General features: G+C 36.9%; 1 protein-coding gene across 4 annotated transcripts in view; it reads left to right on the forward strand.

The window, feature by feature from the left end:
* LOC145692849 (uncharacterized) overlaps positions 1–14,445 on the forward strand; it is a 118,670-nt gene that overhangs the window by 84,500 nt on the left and 19,725 nt on the right. For all 4 annotated transcript variants that reach the window (XM_081768367.1, XM_081768363.1, XM_081768366.1 and 1 more), the window contains exon 6: positions 10,456–10,641. In XM_081768367.1, coding sequence (XP_081624493.1) covers positions 10,456–10,641 — 186 coding nt within the window. The remainder of the gene's footprint in view (positions 1–10,455; positions 10,642–14,445) is intronic.

Raw genomic sequence — 14,445 nt, forward strand, 5'->3', positions numbered from 1 at the left:
GTCTAAATCTGTCTTCTGCAAAAGTCGATGAAGGAGAGAGTTATCGCGAGAACATCCTGAAGACAAGTAATAGTTACGATAAACTCGCTGTCTTGCATGGCAGAAGAAAGTGCCCGTGCTTTGGCTGTATCTAACTTGGATCACTTGGAACACACTGTGGAGCCTCACTAATTTTCTTGAAATTTCAAGTGAAATTATAACACCATGTAGTTCCGTTCAACCCATCTCGTTGCATAAAATGTCTCCAATTGGCCACCAAGTGTAAGCTTAAGAGCAGTATTACGTTTTGACGATGCGGTGGAAAACACAATGATCTCTTTCATTGTTCCCAGACATTTCCTCACGCACTATACTGACGATGACCTGAAGATGGGCAAGTTGAGGCTGTGATTGCAATATGAACAGTACAGTGCATTTGAGGCCTCCTTCTGGATCTCCTGCACTGCCCCGCGACTTGGAGAGGTCATGACGGCGCAACCATCTGTACCAATACCAAGGCAGTTTTTCGGGTCGAGTGAGAAGTCTCGTAGCAAAGATAGAGCAATTTTTCCAATTTTCCCTCCAGTTAGTGAGAGTTCGGGAGGTCCTGCGTTTTCGGATTCCGAGCTCGAACCAATGTCCTCACGTTTCAGCTCTGCTGATCGAGGATCAATGAAACTGAAGCAGTCTTCTCTTATTTCACCCATGTGTTCGTATCTTAGAATCAAAGACAGGTGAGATGTGTGCGAAACGTCCGTAGTCTCATCAAACATAATAGAATGAAACTGACCCTCTCGCACTCGATTGACAATATTATAGACGTGATTTCTCATCCACAACCCTCAATGAGGGCATTTTGTGTGGTTTTATTGGCAAAAATTGTCCTTTTCGAAGCTTTCTTCCAGTAATTCTTTAAGACATCGTTACCAGAAGTCATTTTAAATTTGCCCAATTCTCGAAAATTGCCCTCGTTGAACTTAGTTTCTACACTGTCACCATCTGAGGCCCAATTATCCGCACAAGCATCTTTCCTGTGGCCTTGAAAAGCATTGCCTTGCCTTCCAAGGAATATCACATTCTACAACATTAATTTCAGTTTGTCGCGATTTAGGATTACTTGTCTTCTTGACGAGTTGATTTGATTCTCGACTAGTTTCACTGGTTCCCAGTAGTTTTTCAGAAACGTTTTTCCGACCTCAACAGCGTTAATGTACTATTATGCCTTGTTGTGAGTTTCTAAAATACCGTAGAAAGTAGCGAATTTCTTCAAAGGTTTAGTCAAAAGAGTTTGGAGGGCATGTTTATTCGATAGTCCTCAACCAAACCCGTTGCAAAAAATGAGCAATATTTAAAAAAAAAGAAAAAAGAAAAGAAAGAAAGAAGAAAAAGACCCCTCTCATGGGAAAGAACTAGCCATGGATAGTTTTCCTGATGTTATGGCTTCAAGTAAAATCGTCCTTCTTCCTGAAATTTATCTGATATTATGACTCGAGTTATCGTTAGCGTAGTATCGGCATGCTGGACAGACACAATTTTTAAATAGAATTTAAAGAATTAACCCTCTTTTGAAATAACACAAGAACGATCCCAAACTTTCGTTCGGGTGGCGGTAAGCTACAAGCAACAGTGTGTGTAATTTTAATATTTTGGAGGGCTCTTGGGGGGGGGGGCGATCGCCCCCCTCGCCCCCCCTTTAATCCGCCCATGTGCACAAGACATTTTTCTTGAGGTACACTCATGTCCAAAATGATTGTCGCATATCTATAATTGTCTTCTTGTAAGAATATAATTTGATAATGATTTTGCAGGGTAACTTTTAATACTGATACTATATGTATAATCGGGAAATATATATTTGTGGTTAATTTCATAGGAAAAGAATTATAAATATGAAAATTATAATGAGTAAAATAAAATGTTGCTAAATGAAAAAGAAAAAAAGTTTTATTGTTCTTATTTACTGTTCTTTTGACATGAAATTTGCCACATACATGTCTTTGCTAATTATACACATGCTAACATTATAAGAAATACCGGTCGAATTCGTTATCAAATTATATTCCTACAATAACATATTTATAGATATACGACAATAATTTTGGAGATGAGTGTACTTTCCCATGATATAATTGATGAAATCAGAAGCCAATTTTAACCGATAGATACCATTTTAGCATTTAAATTTTTTGTTGAATAAAGTAAGTAGTACTGCTATAATACGTGCTTAATATAGAATTTGAAAATATTAAAAACAGCGGACTCGACGTATCAAGCGTTCAAATTCGTCGTTCCGTTGAAAGTACCGTCAATAGCTTAAAGGTGGGAAAACTTATAAAACGGATTTGTGTGTCCAAAGCGGAGTATAAAGTCAATACCTATTAGTTATTTTATGAAAGGATATCTTTGTACTCCGGTATAATAACATGCCTTTGAGGAATGCTGGCAATGGTTTCCCAAGTAAAGGGTCTTTCCTAGTAAGATAGTGAAATCGGCCCTTGATCCGAATTAAGTCGCTGTTGACCCAAAAGGTTACCCTTGATCTAAAACTACCTCAAAACAAATTTTGACCCCTACCCCTCCCCTTACCGAATTATCGTATCATACATGCTCAAAATTGAATATTTTTAAATTTTGGTGAGGTTGTCGAAAAAGTTTGAAAGTTTCACAGATTGTAGATACTATCTAGATGTAAATGTGCAATTTTTTAAAAAACCATCGATGCGTATTTTCTTTCTTTTTTTTGCGTGTTGAAAATTTCAAACAAATGTAGATTTTTTTTGGGGGGACACGTAGCTGATTTTTCGGTCAAAATATTTGTTACACCCTTAGGTGCAACATATTTTTTCCGGGCCTGAAAGTGATGGCAACATTGTCAAAAAGAAATAAAACTAAAAACAAACGTGTTTTTCGCAGTTTCCCACCATTTTAGGGCCCTCAAGGTGAGGGCCCCTTCACCTTGCAAAATTCACATTTTTTATTTCTCTTGCTCCCCTTCCGCTTCTGTCGTTCTTCGGCTGCTTCGATTTTGTTCATTTGGAATAGAAACACCAAATAAATCTCCGTAACAGTATTTCCACTTCAACCGACTCTTGCACAACAAAGTTACCAGCTCGCATTAGAGAGTGCTACCGATAGAGAGTGCCATTGTGTCTGTGGCCAGTGAAGCAAGCACTGAGAGATATGAGGGGCCGACGCGTCAATAGCGACCCAATTTGAATCAAGGGCCGATTTCACAATCTTACTAGGAAAGACCCTTTATTATTTCTTAATTTCAATTTGACTATTGTTTATTGCGTACTGTGTAAGCTTGCTAAGTTCAGTTCGCATTTCAAATGCCTTTACCTGATGGTAATGAATATACATTGTATCTGTGAATACAGAACACACTTAGAAATTTGCTAATTTATAGTGTTGATTTAGGGTACCTCAAATAATGCTATCTGGTGTTAATTCTTTTTGATTACAACCTATTAGTAAGTATTGGATATGCTTCTTTCGTTGATTAATAAATTTGCTAGGAACATTACAGAACTAAAGTTTCCAGTTGACATATATTGATGCTTTAAGCATTTCTTAAACGCTTGTCAATCAATTTAGTGCCATGAACCTTTTTCAGCGTTGTTGAGACTTGAATGTAAACCTTAACGTGAAATCTGAAGCACATGAGTTCTCCCACTGGGAATAGAACCCGGGTCTCTTGTGCCAAAAGCGAGCATGCTAACCATACAAGTACTGTATAAGAAAGCCTTTCGGTTTTGGTTGTTTGGTTTGGCTGTTTGAAGTTTAAAGTTACTTTCTAGCACCGAGGCTATATGAGACATGGAGCTACTGTCTAAGGCAGCGTTTCCCAACCGGTGTACCGCGGCACACTGATGTGCCGCGGGGAAATCGAGGCAAAATTATTAATTCTATAAAAATCAAATTGCAAGACATAAGGGAAAATGTATATTTGTATTTCACATTAGTATGAACCTCTACTATGAATCTACAATTTTAAGTTTCATACCGTGTTACTCTTGTGTACAATTTTAATGTTGAAAAAAGTATTGGTTATCATTGTTGTGACTATTGTTGCTCCTTTATTATTGCAGACTATTTCGTAACTTGAAATTTTAAAATATCATTCAATACTTTCGACAAAGCAAACATTCATACAAATTATCTACATTTGTGTTTTAAAAGTAAAAGAGATTTGTTTTTCCGTTCGTTATTTAGTGATCTATCTTCTTAGTGAAAGGTTGGATACGGTTTTCGAAAAGAAAGCGTAGTTTTTAAAACCAGAGTCCAATATTTCATTGAATTGTTTTCTATTTTTAAATTAGAATGAAAAGTAAGCATAATGATTAACCACGGGGGAAAACCAGTGATCGAGCTTCCTTCTTTGTGATAAGATCATTAATTAGGAAAAAATACCACGGGATTTTATATTTACAAATAATATTTATGAGTGTGCCGCGAGAATTCAAGTTACACCCGTAGTGTGCCGCAAATTTAAAAAGGTTGGGAAACGCTGGTCTAAGGTGAAATTCGAAACACCGTAATGTGTTTAAATTTTAAGTATCTTCCACCGAAAATCGAACCCGGAACGATGTATACCAGAGGGGCGTGCGCTAGCCATTACATCAGCAGGGAGGCACTTTATTTAAATGAATGTTTAATAGTGCAGTCAAAATAAGGTTTGAAGTAGACATTTAGAATAAAAAGATAGGACCTTCTGGAATTTGTTCGTGATTTCTTCCTCATTCACTTCCAGAAAATCCCCACAAAAAATCCAGTTGCGGGTTTTCCGCCATTTTGAATAAATTCTGCCATCTTGGATTTCTCACATGCACTTAGCTTATGCCACGTAACTTCTAAACTAATTAACATAGAAGGATCATTCTTTCTTTATTATACTTCTAATGTTATAGGCAACGTAACAAGTTATTATCACTTTTCTCTAAGTAACCATTTTTGCATTACTTTAGGATAAAGTGAAAATTTACGATCTGTATTAGTGGATATATTCTTTTCATTGCCTCATACAACTTAACAGAGTAGAAATGTGAAAAAAGTGTTCGAATAAAAGTTGTTGGAACTTTCATAAGCTTTAAAACGATGTGTATATATTGTCACTATAGACAGTGCCAGAAATGCGCAATGAAGCTTCAAACGTCATTGGACTACGTACAATTTCTGTAGAAACATATGAATGAATCATTTAAACTAAAGAAAAAGATATTTAGTGATTTGATTCGGCTTTTCAATTCAATTTCCGGTAAGTATCAACAGGTTTGAAAGTCCGGCTAGTTTGATAAATAGTTCGTAATCAGTGGCGTCGGCAGGGGGTATGCAAGAACCCTGAAAGTAAACTTTCGCACTAACTTTCTGTATGTAGGTTATGTGTCAATTGAAATTAGTGTTTGAGATAAAGTTTCAAAAAGAAGATGAAATCTATTGAAATATGTTTTACTGATGTTGTTATCCCGCAAAAAAAAAAAAAAAAAAAAAAAAAAAATCCAGTTACGGGTTGTCTGCCTTTTGAATAAATAGCCCTAGTCCAGTGCAATTACGATAAGAATCAATCAAACTTATTTTTTTAAAAAAGATTAAACCTGTTAGAATATGTTATATGTATTGATATTATATTAAAACAGTCCCAAACTCTAGTTGCTGGTTTCCCGTCATTTTAAATAAGCAGTACGCCATCTTGAAATATTCTCCAGCACGTAGTTTTTGCCTTATGGCTGCTAAGCCAATAAACGTAAAAGTATCATTCTTTCTTTATTACATTCCTAATATTATAGGTTATATAACAAGTGATCACTTTCTCCGCGTTGGCGTTACCAAAAGTTCAGTGTACCTTAAAGTTTTATCTATTAGTGCTTGAAAATATAAATTTAGGAAAAAGTAAAAATGGTGATTTAAAAAAGAAATTAATTATTAACAATGAAGGAAAATATACTTATTGGAATAATTTGAGATGCATTTTGTATCCGATTTACAGCAAATACCATCATATCCTGTTTCATGATTTTCGCTATTTCACTATACATACTAGCTTTTATAATTGTGCTTAGATTCTTCTGCGCATCTATTAAACTGCTAAATTTAAAAGTATTGTAGTTATAAAAAGGAAGACAATATACACTGATCACCAGTTGAATTACAGACACCTACCTAATACCGTGTAACACCAAAGTTCGCTTTGATAACGGAGACTAGCCTCCGCGGATTGGATTTCACGAGGCGCCTGAAGTGTCGTTGTGGAATCTCAATCCATATCTGCTGCAAAGTCTCCCACAGAGCTTGCAGGTTAGTTGGAAGAGAGTTCACAGCCGAAGGCTCGTTCCATGGCGTCCCAGATGTGTTAGATCGGATTGAGGTTCAATGACCGTATTGCCAGATCAGAGGTGTGCTCATCAAACCAATTTGCTGCCATCCTAGAGAGGTGGGCCGGCGCATTGTCCTGCTTCAGGATGAGGTCCCCACCTGGATATAGCAGCCGAACAAATGACATGACATGGTTGTCCAGAATATCGCGGTAGGGACTGTGTTACACGTGTTAGGGGACCAATTTCAGTCCACGTAAACATGTCTCAGATGAGAATACCACCACCACCGGCCTGCACAGTTCCCTGCTGTCACGATGGATCCATTTCTTCTTGCGGTTGGCGACGCGCGTTTAGCGGTTCATAGGCATGTACCAATGTGAAACTGTCCAGGCACCCTTTTCCCACATTTCCACGGTCCAGAGGCAGTGTTTCTTTGCCCATGCTAGACATGGGCTGTTAGAAGGGATACTCTCGTTGGTCGATGGCTTCTGTACCCTATGGCGAGCAGGTGGTTGCGAATTGTGTGGCTGCTGATAGAGCGTTGTTGTCTTGCATTGAACGTCTCCGCGATATGAAATGGTGGAATGAAGAAAGTGGGAGGAAACGGGATAACCCCGAAGAAACCCACGCACACGGTGTTTGTCCACCACAAAGTTCATTTGGCGGGAGCAGGGTTTGAAACTGGGACCCCATGCACCAGAGGTGAACGCTCTACCACTGAGCCAACGCAGCTCCTTCCGAAATGGAGCCACTCAGTCGTCTGGCCCCTACGATTTTACCTCGGTCAAGTGCACTCAGGTTCTTCGTCTTACCCATCACGCACTCCACTGATACGGATACGGAGAGAAGAAGTACACGGCAGTAGTGCCCTCGCTTTACATTTCATTTATATCCCCTGGTGGAGCATGTGCAGGACGGTTTCTGCAACTGTCCTGCTGTCTCTAATTCAACTGCTGATCAGTGCATATATCACCATAAAAAGCCTTGTGATGTAAAATGAATTTAAAAAAAAGAGTTCTAAATATACAAAGTACTTTGAGACTTATTTTTCTCGATAATATTTTGCAGTTAAATGTCCATAGTCTTCTTTAACTTCCTTCTCAATAAAGTTAGTTTTGGTGACAGCTTCATCACCAGTTCCTTCATATGCATCTTCAATTAAAGTAGTGCTATTACCACATCCGTGTCCACAAAATTATATACACTGAAAAAAAATGTAGGTGGCGTACTTAAAAGGATAGGTTATATGCGTAATTCCTGTAGTTTTTGGACTTATCGTACAGCAAACGTATAACTGAAAACGCATGTTTTATAATACTTTCTGTATAAGTGTTCCATCTATACGTACTTTCCGTATGAAACAATGTAGGCGGTCAGGATCTCATACACAAATGAATGTATATAACATATAGCTGACGAAGATAACATAAGTATATGCATGTGATATACGGAAAACTGTTAGGTGTCAGACATCCTGTAACGGCATGATGTAGCATCCTATGTAGCATACGGATAACTTATGCTCCGTACTGATTTCTATAGTAAACAAGATGATACCGTATATTTGTACAGCGGGGGACACTTCTAAATGGGACACCTTAGCCGTAAATCTCCATATGGCTGTACCATTTAGAAGTGTCCCCCGCTGTACAATATACCACTGTCCGGAGAACGGACTTTTCTCTATGTACAATCTAGCCCTCTTCGTTTGAACCCAAAATTGTTTCCGCAGTTCGTCTGGCAGTTGCATGCTATAAACTTTAACATATTTTCTTGAACAGGTTGTTCAAGTGTTGGTACAGAAGAAGACACTCACCACAAATTCACCAGCCTCATTCGGTTGGAGTCATCTCTTGATTTTTTCACTGCTGAACTTGATAGAACACGCGAAGTCTATGCTGATTTTCAGCAGCTGTTGTTGGAGGTAGTACTGCTAAGTTGAAAGTGTCACTGATGCGTTGCTTGGATATAATCTTTTTGTACACGTAGATTCTTGCATTATTCAGATTTCCTTTCTCTGTACATCTATATAACGCTAATAACATTTTTCTCCATCAGCTGCCACATCATCAGCAGATTATGTTGGGTTGTTGAAAACATCCATTTCTCGACGTAGTTCTTCATTTTTTCCCAGTATTTTGTACATAACTTTGTTCCCTTTACCGTGTTGAGCAGAAGTTGTATTACAACCAGCGAAGGCATGCAGAAATAAAATGCAGTTCACCATATCTCCCAATGTTCTCTGAAGTTCGGTACTACTGTATATCTTATGTAGTGGCTTTGAGCCAGGAATAAGCATGTAAGTCTCAGCTGTTGCGAGTGCTACCATCAGAAGTAAAATATCTGAATCTTCTCCCACTATTACTGACGGGCCAGATTTTGCAAGGTTTGTTGCGATTAACACAACTGTGTCTGCATCTCCAGGTGATTGATGTACGGTACAACCAGATTTCTCGAGATATTTCGCCAGAAGTGACATCAATTCGGATTTGTTCTTTGTGTTAGAAACAAATTCCTGTTGAGATAAACGAACAACGTGGATGTTATCCTCAACGATTATGCGTATTCATAGTTTCTTTGTTCATGTTCAGTGTTTTATATCCTTTACACTAGGTCGACCATCATAACGATAAAATACATTATTTACCATAGTGTTTCCTGATAAATGTCATATATTGCTCATACAATTGGAAGCAAAAATTATGGAAAACTAACAACTAGAGTTTTGGGACTGTTTTAATATAATATAAATACATATAACATATTCTAACAGGTTTAATCTTTTAAAAAATCTGTAAGTTTGATCGATTTTTGTCGTAATTGCACTGGACTAGGGCTAATAAACACTTCTGATCAGAGTATATACACTTGTTCATTAAAAACTAAATTACAGTGTAACGCTTTCGACAACTTAACGGTGTCTTCATCAGACACTAACTGAAAGAGATATCTTAGAGCAGAGATATTTATACTTGACTTTTACTTTTAGTATAAATATCTATGCTCTAAGATATCTCTTTCAGTTAGTGTCTGATGAAGACACCGTTAAGTTGTCGAAAGCGTTACACTTTAATTTAGTTTTTAATAATCAAGTGTATATACTCTGGTCAGAAGTGTTTATTATATCTTTAGAGAGTTCCAGAGTTGTGATGAATAGAGTTGCATGGACTAGGGCTATTTATTCAAAAGGCAGACAACCCGTAACTGATTTTTTTTTTTTTTTTTTTTTTTTTTTGCGGGATAACATCAGTAAAACATATTTCAACAGATTTCATCTTCTTTTTGAAACTTTATCTCAAACATTAATTTCAATGGACACATAGACTTACATACAGAAAGATAGTGCGAAAGTTTACTTTCAGGGTTCTTGCGTATCTCTGACATTGTATATAGTGACAATATGTACATCGTTTTAAAGCTTATGAAATTTCTAACAACTTTCATTCGAATACTTTTTTCACATTTCTACTCTGTTAAGTTGTATGAGGCAATGAAACGAATATGTCCCCTAATACAGATCGTAAATTTTCACTTTATCCTAAAGTAATGCAAAAATGGTTACTTACAGAAAAGTGATAATAACTTGTTACGTTGCCTGTAACATTAGAAGTATAATAAAGAAAGAATGATCCTTCTATGTTAATTAGTTTAGAAGTTACGTGGCATAAGCTAAGTGCATGTGAGAAATCCAAGATGGCAGAATTTATTCAAAATGGCGGAAAACCCGCAACTGGATGTTTTGGGATTTTCTGGAAGTAAATGAGGAAGAGATCACGAAAAAGTTCCAGAAGGTCCCATCTTTTTATTGTAAATGTCTAAGTTTGGCCCGCTTTTTATGTAATTTGACTGGACTTTAAGTGTTATAAATTTCATTGACAATGTAACGTTCCTCTTTAGTCCCTATTGTCGAACTTAAATTACTGTTGTCGAGAAGTACCCCATACACTATGATTAGTTGCACGTTCGTAATGTTTTGGCTTTTGTTTATACTTTTATTTCAAGTAATGTTAATTAGGAGAACAAGGAATTTAGGTCTCCCTTCGACTAAGTCACTGCTCTCAACTTGAGGCCGAGTAAGATTTGTGGAAAGCATACCTTATTTTCTTATCTATCAAATGTATATTATCAATTTTAAATTGCATTGTTTGCTTTTTATTTACAGGTGAACTGGAAAACGCTCGGAGAGCCATCCGTTGGGCTACAGACTATTTAATCAAGTGCCATGTTGCACCTCAAGAATTGTATGCGCAAGTGGGAGATCCTTCGTATGAGAACGAAAAATACTGGGGGAGGCCAGAGGATATTGCTTTCAGGAGGCCATCTTTCAAGATAACCGAGCAGAAACCAGGTGAATAAAAATAAATTTTATAAAATTACTAGCAGCGTTCACCCCGCTTCGCTGCGGTCACCCCGGAACGCAATAAACTTTGTTACTTAGATAATTTTTACTTTTTCGCTTTCAAGTGATATGATAAAAACCATAGAAGATTGCATTAAATGTTAACATTATATCGCCTGTCATTTATGTTAACCCGCCCCGCTTCGCTGCGGTCACCCCGGAAGTTTTCGCTTTCAAGTGATATGATAAAAACCATAGTAGATTGCAGTAAATGTTAACATTATATCGCCTGTCATTTATGTTAACCCGCCGAGTTACACGGTCATGCGGGTTGCATATAAATACGTTTATTTTTACCTATGATGAGCTAACAAAGGAATGGACACTTGAATGGTCAATTATCTCAAGACACTGGTAATTAAAAATTAAAGTGATATGATAAAAACCATCTAGGGTCCAAATCCTAATAACCCCCCAAAAATAAAAGAAATTGGTTCAGCCGTATTAGCGTGATGAGGTAACAAAGGATTTGTGCGTTCTCTTTTATATATATAGATTAAAGCTTAACGTAAAAAGGAAGAATTGTCCATAAATCAAACAGGCACTAATCGATAAATCTCACTGAGCAGAACAAAATGAAATGGGTAAACTAAAACGTCATGCGTAGTTTCCGAGAGAAAAATGAATTATTTTGTAAATAAAAAATGATTTTGTATGGTAACTACACCATCTATGGTATCTACACCATGTTTCTTAAATATGCCCACATCAAAATTATCAGTATGACACAACAAAAATGACAGTATACAGTAGGATTAATGATATATTAGTCCAAAATTATCGTTAACTCATAAACTTAAATGCTTGTTTAACTAATAATAGTATCAAATATTATACATATATGAGGAGAGACCCCAAAATAACCGGAATTTTCTGAGAGAAAACCATGGACTTCTTCTTCTTCTTCTTTTTTTTAAATACAACTTTGTTTCAAATATAACTTTAATCACCTTCAAAGTACTCTCCATTGGTACTAATGCTCTTGTCCAAACGTTCATTCCATTGTTGGAAGCACGTTGCAAATTAAGCCTTTTGATACTTGCTAGCGCTGTCGTGACATTGCGGTCGGCCTTTCAAATCCCCTTTCATCCTACTGAACGGGAAAAATTCTGCGGGGACTAAATCTGGCGAATAGGGCGGTGGGTCAAGGTAGTCGTCTGCGTTGAAAAAGCCGTGAGTGCGGGAACATTGTCATGATGCAGGAATCGCTAGCTGGAAGGCCACAAGGCTGGACGTTTTCTCGTCACACTTCTCCGCAGCCGTTTCAACACCAAGTTACTGGTTGACGGTCTTGTTTCCAGGGACGAATTCTGAGTGTACGATACCTTTGATGGAAAGAAAGAAAAAAAAAACACATCGTCTTCATATTCGATTTAACTTGACGAACTTTTTTCTGGATGAGTTACTTTAAATTACATTATTAAATAGCACACTATCATTTATTTTTGGTCTTCTAATAGTGAGACACATATCACACAGCCATTTACACTATTTTATGGAATCTTCGCACAGATGGCTCTACTGTACAAACCAAGTGCAAAACAACACGTCTGGCAAGATAGCCCTCCGCCCCCCGCCTTAGAAAATTGAAACAATGACTAGGTCATTCGTTTGTACTACGTTTGTAGCGTTTGTAACGGAAAATATTTTCGTTTGTACCATTTTCCTTATAGGGTTACTTGAGAGGTCAACAGCCCTAAGAGCACAATTACATAGCAGGCACATATCTATCCTGTTCTCTCAAGTACATGGGAATGTGCCCAGTATGTGCCTTATGTACCTATGAGAGGGAAATTACATGAATGACAAGTGATAGTCACAGTCTATGTCCGCCCCTAGGCACATGCCTGACATGTACCTGGGGAACGTGTGTAGTATGTTCTTGACAGAAGCGAATATTGTTCACTGTACCTTAGGTACATTTCAGTCATGTACAGAGCATGTGCCTGGCATGTACCTTATGTACTTCAAACGCTACAGACGTTGTACAAACGAATGACGTAGTCATTGTTTCAATTTTCTAAAGTCGGGGGGTTATCTTGGCAGACATAAAATAACTAGTACTGACAGTCAGCCATTTTGGAGGCCATGGACTGAAAAATCTATTCTGGGAAACTTAACTTTTCAAATATATTCATATGAGACCATGTTCATAAAACCTAAAATTCTAACAGTATTTTTTTTAAACAGTGATATTATTTTAAAACTAAACAAAATTTCCCTTCTCCTTAAAATGAAAAAAAAAAAAGAAATAGATGAGTTAAATTTCACTATAGAACTATGAAAACCCAATAGTGATACCGGAAGTAGTATATCTAGCATCCCCTACTGGTCTACTATCTCCAGTTTAAATGTAGAGTTAAACTTAGAGATGAAAACTATTCTTAGATGGCTGATTCTACATATACGAGAGTATTTCCAAAAGTTTCCTGCCTACCACGGAAACATCGCGCCACTAGTATTAAGCAAAGGTACCACTTTGCAGTAACCTTACTCAAACTTATGCTCACATCATTCTGACCTCACGTTCACAGCACGCTTACTCGACCTCATGCTTACAGCATCATCTCTATATAACGTTCACAACATCATTGTGACCTCAGGGTCACTCAAAGTCACGCTCACAACATCTTTTTGACGTCACGTGCACTTGACCCCACGCTCACCAAATTGACGTGATTGAGACTCAATTTAGGCCAGGATCCACTCATACATAAAAACTCATCAAAATCGGCCAAACATCATTAATTAATTTTTATTTATATAGATTTTATTATGATGTATTTGAATATTAGGTTTCTGTCACACTAAATGCCATGCCGTAAACGGCGTCGCGCGGTGTGTACAAAAGTCGTACCGTAAAACATACGGCTTTTGTCGTGAACATCACGGCAGCTGTCTTTACCGGCCAAACTGATTTGTCGTTTTTAAAATAGAGACAGTATAGATGATCGAGATAGGTTATTGTATTTGAACTGGTTTTACTTAAAATCTAAAAGACGAATTCACAGAGGAAGAAAATGGGTTCACTTCTTGAATATTCAAAGACCTGTAGCTGGTGAATTTGTGCTATTATTTAGTGACTTAAGAATTTAGTGAACATCACGGCAGCTGTCTTTACCGGCCAAACTGATTTGTCGTTTTTAAAATAGAGACAGTATAGATGATCGAGATAGGTTATTGTATTTGAACTGGTTTTACTTAAAATCTAAAAGACGAATTCACAGAGGAAGAAAATGGGTTCACTTCTTGAATATTCAAAGACCTGTAGCTGGTGAATTTGTGCTATTATTTAGTGACTTAAGAAGTAATAAAACGAAGTTTTTAAATTATTTTCGTACGTCGATAGCAATCTTTGATGAGTTGCTAGAGAAAATAAACGGACAAAGTTTAAAGCAAAATATCCACTTAAGACATGACATTTCACCGACTGAAAGATTTATCATAGCTCTGAGGTAAGTAGCTGGGAACACTACGTTTCGAAAATGTTTGATGTTCATATTTACACATTTGTATCAAATTCTAACTTGGTTTTGAAAATATATATCCCAAGTAATACAATATTAAATTAAATTTAAAAAAAAAACAGGATCTAAATCACATTCTCCAAAGTATTAATAATAGAAGATTAAACTAAATACTATAATATACATTTCCTAATTTTTGCTTAATTTATGCAAATAATAAATGCAACACAAAATACGCATTGCACTTCATCAAAAGAAAATTACCAACGCAATCTGAGAATCATAC

The sequence above is a fragment of the Thermobia domestica genome, chromosome 8 (assembly GCF_964235325.1).
Source record: "Thermobia domestica chromosome 8, izTheDome1.hap1.1, whole genome shotgun sequence".
NCBI classification, from domain to species: domain Eukaryota; kingdom Metazoa; phylum Arthropoda; class Insecta; order Zygentoma; family Lepismatidae; genus Thermobia; species Thermobia domestica.